The sequence below is a fragment of the Saccoglossus kowalevskii genome, chromosome 22 (assembly GCF_978046115.1).
Source record: "Saccoglossus kowalevskii chromosome 22, keSacKowa6.1, whole genome shotgun sequence".
Lineage (NCBI taxonomy): Eukaryota > Metazoa > Hemichordata > Enteropneusta > Harrimaniidae > Saccoglossus > Saccoglossus kowalevskii.
The window spans coordinates 15,536,366-15,545,288 of NC_140662.1; the positions used below are offsets into that span (position 1 = coordinate 15,536,366).

General features: G+C 37.3%; 1 protein-coding gene across 2 annotated transcripts; it reads right to left on the bottom strand.

Annotated features, from left to right (window-relative positions):
* Positions 1–4,263: 4,263 nt before the first annotated feature.
* Positions 4,264–8,306, bottom strand: LOC100376492 (6-pyruvoyl tetrahydrobiopterin synthase-like). 2 transcript variants are annotated; one of them, XM_002740453.4, is made up of 5 exons: positions 8,112–8,306; positions 6,717–6,790; positions 5,836–5,858; positions 5,166–5,222; positions 4,264–4,484 (listed from the first exon to the last, which is right to left on the bottom strand). In XM_002740453.4, the coding sequence occupies exons 1-5, from the start codon at positions 8,201–8,203 to the stop codon at positions 4,290–4,292; spliced, it is 441 nt and encodes a 146-aa protein (XP_002740499.2). In that variant the 5' UTR covers positions 8,204–8,306; the 3' UTR covers positions 4,264–4,289. The 2 variants fall into 2 exon arrangements, with proteins under 2 accessions (XP_002740499.2, XP_077870281.2); XM_078014155.2 differs by lacking the exon at positions 5,166–5,222.
* Between the last annotated feature and the right edge of the window lie 617 nt (positions 8,307–8,923).

The window sequence follows — 8,923 nt, forward strand, 5'->3', positions numbered from 1 at the left end:
CAGTCAAAATCCAAGCAGTATGAGACTTGCTGTAAAGAAACACTGTCGTTTGGTACGTGGAAAATATCCCCAACCCGAATTTATTCACGACTGTAACATAATATTAATATTAATATTACTAATATTACTACACTGATGTTATATTTTACTTACCACAATTCGTTTTCTGTGTGATCGCGATATCACTGTAACCTCGATGTACACTGAGTATGGGGCTCTGTTAAAGCGGGAGGATCGTCACCTGCGCACGCGCGGGAATTGAGTCCAAAGCGACGATAACAACACGCGCTAAAACCGCAAAGACTCAAGGATCAAGGTAAACAATGACACGCTATGGCCAACTGACGCATGCGCAGGTGACGACTCCTCCGTTTTAAGATCAGCGTATTGAAAAACAAACTTTCGACCATCTACACGGAGATTGATTATGAATAGTTTTGATAATAAAACGAGATATGCAGACAATTTATATTTTACATAAACATGACAATTTACAGCAGTGGTGGTTGTGAACGCATTTTGAACATAACTATGCCCGCTGTTTAATTTACTACACCAGCTATATTTCTTAATGAACAGCGCCAGCAGCGGTCTTGTATATATTAAAAACATTTTCAAGTTGATAACACACAGAGACAATTTGTATCCCAGTGCATTAACGATCAACCTTGTACCGGCAAATATAATTTTTGACTTTTCTGTACCAAGTCGTTCTGAGTCATAATCGTCTTCTTCCATTTATTTACCATATTGTACACCTGTAATTGCATTCTTATTGTAACAAACTAACGTGGATATCCTGTGCTTTGTTATTTTGTAAGTTTTATAATTAAACAGTATGTTTCCGATACTTGGCCAATTTACCAACTTCGCTGTATAATTGAAAAGAGTCTGTATATGTGTGGAAGGTACAGAATGGGAGTAAACGTCATGAAAACGAATGACCAATCAGCATGTGTTTCAGATAGAAGGTCGGTACGGGTTTTCTACTGTCTATGTATATATGTTGATTGGTTCTCGGTAATGGAAGAGAGACACTCTGATTGGTGCTTATACCTAGACTTTCTCGTAGTGACCACTCGGTACCGTAAATAAGTCAGGGTTTTAGACAACGATTTTACCTTACTCCTTTGCATATCACTCGGCAATGCCTTATTCAAATAACGCTAAAATGTTTGCGACAAAAATTCTCGCCATGAAAATCTAATTTTCAGGCTCAGATATTTCGATTGCTAATTCAGATTAGTAATATCTATTCTGCTATGGACATACGCCCTCTATCGTTCGAAAATATTTATTGGTACCCAAGCCTTGCAAACAATAACACCCATATTGGTAAATGTACGATCATCACCTGCGCACGCGCGGCAATTGAAAAATACACCGTAATTCTCTTTAAATACAAAATATACCAGTTGAATGCATGTATTTTCGATTATAAAAAAATGGGATGTTGCCTATGTGGTCTGCAGATACTTTATGGCAGTCAGTGGTCAACAAAGTTTTTTTTCATATGACTTTTCCCAAAAACACACAAGCCAATCAGGAAAACTTCATAAACATAGTGCAGACTTCATCTTTCAGCTTAGCACTGGGTCAAAATAAAAATAAAGTCAAAATTCACAGCGTTTCTTGCCTTTAAAACAATATTTGGATAGCTGCTGTGAATTTGTCTACGGAGACAGTGGAGTGTCTCGACCTACTGACCCCAGTCTTTCTGAAACAGGAAGTGTTGGAAGCGCTCAACTTATGAAGCAGGTCCATAACGGACAGGAACGGGGTTTTGCCCAGAGGAGATGCAATCCGATTACAATACTTAAAACAAGTGTGATTGCGTAAAATGAAATGAGTGAGATTTTCGCAGCTTTGTGAATAAACAAGGATGTTAACAAAGCAGCAGTTTGTCTTGACAAACAATAACGTAACGAACTCGCCCATTTACGTGGTGTCTCGAGTTATGTACGAGTATGTGATATCATCTCGCAATTCGTTTCATTCATCTCAATTCCCGCGAGATCTCCGTCGCATTTTACACTACTGACATACCATCATCTTATAAATCCCTGCTAAAATAAATGTAGGTATTAAAATAATCCATATACTGTGAATTAAAATAAAAACAACTTGGTCACCGTCACGTAACAGCAAAAATAGTCCACTACTTCAGCAAAGTACACGGTATTATGTGCGCTGTATTCGATATTCCCTCTGCAGACAGAGACACAAATGATTGAACATTTCGTCACGTGCCGACATCTTTTGAAGCGAACGTAGCATTCGTTAATGGCAAAGAAGCATCATTGTGGAGAAATAACCTTGATTTGTTTTGCATTCATTTTTTTTTCACCTGATAAGAAAAATGTTATGTTCTGTGTCAACACAATATTAATACTGGCGATGGTCGTCACGCAGCGCGTGTTCGAATGTCACCACCGCCATTTAACCAATGTATTTAGTGCTGACGATAGCAAACTAATTCAATATTTGATTCTCTGTTTCGTTGGAGTGGGAGGTCCGTCACCTGCGCGCGCGCTGGAATTGAGTCTCAAGCGATGATAACAACACACGCTAAAAACGCAAAGGCTCATGGGCGTATTGTTTCTGAACAATGAGACGGCCATCTGACGCATGCGCAGGTGACGACTACCCCGTTTTAATAGTACCCAAGTTTGGGATTCATCAAGTCCAAATATGTCTAGTATGAATTAGTTTTCTCTAACGCCAATATGCATAAAAGTATTTATTCTATTGAGCAGCAGTTATTAAGATGAAGTCAACAACATTTTCTTGGCCAAAAATAGCATTTTCACAAAAATATTCGCTGGAATTCAAGATATAGTCACGAAAAGTTCAATTCTAATTCCGTGGTGGACATCCAAGTATCGAACCAATCGGAGTTAAAGGTCAGTGGTCGTCGTGCCGCGTCCTGTTCGATATGGGACTCATAGCGACGTATACAACGCGTGTAAAATACATTGTTTATTTACATGAAATTCGAACACGCGCTACGCAACGACCACCGCGCTTCAAAATAGGTTTTCAAAATAACATTTTTGACCAAAAGTGACAAAATTATTTGCCAAAATTGCAAAATTAAAGATATCATTGATATAATCAAATCTAATGGGGGGCACCTAAGATACACATATACCCCAGTCTTTGTTAGTCGCAGTCAGATATATTGCCCACATTTTTGCTACAGCACAACACATGTTTGATATCAAATATCAAAGAATTTGGAGTAGAGGTTTTTTAAGATGGAGATGAGAATACTGTTACCATAGCGACTTCACGTACGCACATTTGTTCACATGCCGTTGCACTATTGTTGAGAATCAACAACTTGCATGTTTAGGGTATATTACAGGAATTTGATAAATAGATTGTTTACTAATCGTATTCAGTTGTGGCAACTTTGCAACGCTTTAACCGTGAGACACTCCCTGGTAATCACGTGACCGTGCCAACTGCAGCTATTGGCTAATCGCATGTTTACACTGCCATGATTTAGGGGAGATTTTTTAATGAAGACTTTATAAAAGAAATAGGATATAGGGATAACGAGACGTCACATCCGCTCAATGGATGAATAAAGCTGGACTATTTGTAACGAACCAATTTATATTCCTTTGGGCGGCCGAATATGGTATAATTACGTGTAAGCATAGAGGTATAATACCTCCATGGTGTAAGAGAGTCAAGTTCCCTGAACACAACGCTAGTGTTCACAATAATACACCAAAATGACAAAAATATTCGAAAAAATAGAGAATTGAAGATATCGTCACAAAATGGTCAATCTTATACAGGGTCGCCCAAAGAACTTATACAAGGGAAGCGGGCACACCGTGTGACTGCGACGACGGACAATCATCTACACCAGCAGCTCCGCCTGACAACTTTGATGACAACGGAGGTAATTACAAAAAGATTTTTTACAAAATAGAGTTCAATCTACGCAAATGTTGAACAAATGGCCGCCGAGATCTCGTTGAGAGTGAGAGAAGCATGGGAATTGTTTTTGTCGGTCGAATAATGCTCCATTCTTACCCGCCATCGCGCCAATTGTTCCAAAAATCATGGTTACATTGGCCAGGAAAACACTGGACGCGAGGATGAGAGAAAAGTAAATACTATTTGAGAGGTGATAACTTGAACAATTGTCTCGCTTTCAACGAGATCTCGGCGGCCGTTTTCTCCTAAGGTGTAGTCACAGTCCCTCAACTGTAGAGGGACTGTGTTGTAGTGAAACATTTTGATACATTTTAATAATCTATATTAGATGTATTTTATTCTCCTAAGTATTTTACACAATTATTATTCGAATTGTGCACTTCGATCTCATGCAATATTCCCTCGGGTAAACACTTCTTCATCTGATGCCATATAAACAGTACTATGTTCTCGACGGTACTAGGCCTATCCTTGAAATAAGGAACATCTCGATCGAGCTGTCTGTGGTCAAGTTCATCAATAACATTTTGCTGCAATGGAAACCAAAATAATCATTAGGGAGAGTCGTCACCTGCGCATGCGTCAGATGGCAATAGCGTGTCATTGTTCACAAACAAGCGTCTATCCAGGAGTCTTTGCTTTTTTAGCGTGTGTTGTTATCGTCGCTTTAACGAAACAGAGAACGTATTACAACAGAAAAGTATTAATGATGGGATCAAATATTGAAATAGTTTGCTATGGTCAGCACTAAACACATTGGTTAAAAAGCGGTGGTCGTCGCGCCGCGTCTGTTTGATATGGGACTCATAGCGACGTACACAACGCGTGTAAAATACATTGTTTATTTACATGAAATTCCAACAAGCGTGACGACCACCGGCAGTATTAATATTGTGTTGACACAGAACATAACATGTTTTGTTGTTTGTTGACGAATACATTGAACTATGATTTACCATGAACCAAATCTTTGTTCCTGCAGCACCTAGGTGGGTATTTATTCGATGAATTAATGTAGTTATTTAGTACGTATGTGTACTAGTTAGTTTGATTCGTACCGATACAATAACTCTCAGTGCGAATTAGAATTTTTTTCATTTTCTATCCAACGAATACTGTTTATATTGAAATAAATGTAGTCAGAATTTGTTATTTCCTCTTTTAAATTTTAATGACGTGAGCCACAATAAGATTTTCCACGTTTCACATACCTTAATTAATTTCTTTAAGTCCAACAGATCTATGATATAACCAGTGGTAGGTTCAACCTTTTGAGAAATTATAAAATATCAAAATACAACGTTTCGTCAAAGTAGAATAAGTTTTAGTCTGTCTGTTGAGATGGCACAAAGATGAATATATATCTTCTCTAACACTAATGGTTAACTAGGAACAGGGGAATGTTTTTCACACGTGATTCCCGTTACTTCGGAGATACAGTAATTCCTTATTACATATGAAGATATTTTATGACCCACTGATGTTACACGTAGTTCTATGCGCGACGACCACCGCGCTTCAAGGTTTTCAAAAGAAATCGGCAATAACATTTTTGACCAAAAGTGCCAAAATTATTTGCCAAAATTGCAAAATTGAAGATATCATTATGATATAATCAAATCTAATGGGGGACCACCTAAGATACACATATACCCCAGTCTATGTTAGTCGCAGTCAGATATATTGCCCACATTTTTGCCGTTACTTCGGAGTTACAGTAACTCCTTATTACATATGAAGATATTTTATGACCCACTGATGTTACACGTAGTTCTATGCCCGTTTAAAATGTCATCATCTAAGCCAACTACGTACAAGTGCTAGGATTTCTCCGTACCAAAACACTCAAATGAAATAAATATGATGGTGTAAATACTTTACCTTGCCTTTGATTGTTACTTTCACTGAAAAAAAATAGGAAACTTTAATTTGTTGTAGTATATATCACACACGATTTGCTTTCTCATCATTCTCACTCCATATATGGTGTTTTGCTGATGTTACATAGCCTTAAATGTGCTATAAAAGGTTGTTAAAATAGACTATTGACGGTTTCCGGTGCAAGTGATATTCTGTCCGACCGTGACGTCAGCAGCTTGCAGCCTCGTTCGTTTATTGTATCGTGCATACAAACAAATGCGCAAAATTAATGCAACTTTTCCAGGATTTCGTGGTGTTTCAAATCTACTTCGATTAAAATGTTAACATGCAATTTTACTAAATAATATTATTGGATGTAGTTCAAGTTTAACGTCTCACGCCTTTGATGTCAAATATCGTGAAACACAACACAGTATGAAATTTCAGTTTGGATATCCCATTTTTTGTTTAGTAAGCCAAATGTTTTTTTTTCTGTGTTTTTTTCCGTATAATAAGAGGTAAAGAAGAGAGCTCGGCGACACGGTGGAAGAAAATAAGGTGTAAGACCTAACAAACAAAATTGTGCTGTCAAAGGAAATACAAATCAGCCGGGTATTGCGCCGCAGCAGAAGATGCAGTTGGAAAATGGTAGCTGATGCTTTAAATTCACGCTCTGAATGTGAATTGCAATTAATCATCCAATTATTTGTGTGTGTTGTCGCTGATTCATTGTATTAAATAAACTATTCGGTGTGCGTACTTGAAAATTAAAATGAAAGTATTAAAAAATAATCTTCAATGAATTGTAAAGTTATAATATTGAGAAAATACACTTAAAGTGATAGGTATATAATTTTTATTTAGAGGGAGATTTTAGTGATTATTGCTCTCAATAGACTGACCTCTATAATTGTAACCATTCATGTTATTGCTTACACCATAGGCTTTACGGTTTTCTTCATCATTTAAATATTTGCTGAAAAGAGAATAGTTGTTGCTATGACTACAACGTAATATAACACCAAGACAAATACGTTCCGGGCAAATATATTTTTGTTTGATGCAAATGCATCCTGGCACATCTACCCATGATGCATCACGGCATTATACGGGCTGTCATCGAAAGTGAGCTGTCCGTTACAGTATGTATGTCTACGTAAACATTATCACAATGCAAAACAAACAAACAAAATCTGAGAAGAGTGAACATGTGGAAATATAAGAGTAAAAATGATCTTCACCAGGTCAGACATTCACAGACCTAGAAGTATGAAAATATGATAATAATATAAAAAAAAAACATTTTTTGACTAAAAACTCAATATTGACTCAAATTTTGTCTGTCGGCTCCAAAATCCAGAAATATTTAAAAATATTAAAAAAGTGCGGAAAAATTTGGGCTAAGATTTCTGTTGGTGAAAAGGTTAGAAAAGAGAATATCGCACCAAGTTCAGACAACATTTAACACCCCAAATTCAAAGGATTATCCTTTTTTAAATACGACATATTATTCATAGTTTAGTAGTTTATGTATTTATATTTTTTTTATGAAAAACATCAGCAAATATAATAAGAGTTGTTCAAGTTTTTATGATGTTTATTTAAAGGGAGGATCGTTACCTGCGCATGCGTCATAACGTGTCATTGTTTACAAACAAGCGTCTACTCATGAGCCTTTGTGATTTTGCGTGTGTTGTTATCGTCACATATAGTACATTTTTGCCACAGAAGCCATATTCATGATTTGTGATTACACACATGACAGGGCTGCGTTATCCTGGCGTCAAGCAGGCTCGGACGAACACAAGCACCTGTGGACCTTCCCCCAAGTCGGCGATTAATTTGTTTTTGTAGTTGAAATAAAATAAAAATAATCCCCTGTAACTGCGAAATCACTCCGTCGAGGTGATTTCGCGCTAACACCTCCATTTCGCAAATTCTTTTATTTTTATAAATTATTTAAACTACAAAAACAAATTAATCGCCCGACTGCGCCAGTCTATTGATGGGTGTCCGTACGAGCGACACGACACTATAAAGGTTGGTAACGGCTAGAAAACGGCTCACATCGCATGTAACCCATATAAAAAACAAAAATACATAAATAGGATATACATTTTCAAAAAAAGAATATCCGATTTCGTATTCCTGATCTCAGTAAAGAGATAGTGGTCTACAGGAATGGTACTGGCGGCACATTCCTAAAATTTCCCAACGGCAGTAGAAGGAAATTCAATACAGTCAACTCTGTTACTTTCATCATGTTGTTTGTATAAATACGCCAGGATTATTCTTACCTGTGTAAACAATGTGCTGCACTGAAAAAATCTGTTCGACTAAGATACATTGCGTGGCCAGGCTCCTCAACATCTGGAAGTGTCCGCGACATCTCGTATCGATTCAGTATATGTATACAGCCACGTTGCCTTCGTATTGCTTCGTTGGTCTATGTGTATTGTTGCGTGTAACTTTGACTTCATCTGGCTGATAAATATAGCATGCGTTAACCACTCACGTGGCTTTGTATCCGTTAATCTCTCTCTCTCTCCGTGAGCCAGTGCACTAGTCTATTAATAACGCAACCGTATTGACATTTTTATTAATTTTGAATAGAACATAGTCAAATGCTATTCTAAAGAAAATATGATTTAAACAAAAATATGAATGCATCGACCAATCAGACTCGTTAATATAATATAATATAATATAATATAATATAATATAATATAATATAATATAATATAATATAATATAATATAATATAATACAATCGGGTGAACGCGGTGCTTTTCAGCGCTCCCCGATTTTCTGCCTGTTTTGCGTTTTTGCGCTCGTTGTGCGCCCGTGTTTCTACACAGCTGTATATATAGTGTGTCTACCTTTTGCGTGAGTAATTTATAGTTGTTGTTTTCGTTATTAGTGTGGGTTTTGGAGTGTTTTTGCCTTTGCCTTGGCAAGGTGGTCGGCAACCAAGATGGCTGCCGCTCACACAAGGCCACCGTCAACACCAACAGGTCACCTTACTAGAAACCATGCGGTACGGTGTGAAAACATTGATGGCATTCCTGTTGAAACTTATGTGGAGTCGGTTGCAGATTTAGTCGGGGCC

Excerpts from the sequence above, each read along its gene's own strand:
- LOC100376492 (XM_002740453.4), bottom strand. The coding sequence starts at position 8,203 with ATGTCGCGGACACTTCCAGATGTTGAGGAGCCTGGCCACGCAATGTAT. Across the intron at positions 6,791-8,111 it reads GCAGCACATTGTTTACACAG|CAAATATTTAAATGATGAAG; the intron begins GTAAGAATAATC and ends TTCTCTTTTCAG. Across the intron at positions 5,859-6,716 it reads GAATGGTTACAATTATAGAG|TGAAAGTAACAATCAAAGGC; the intron begins GTCAGTCTATTG and ends ATTTTTTTTCAG.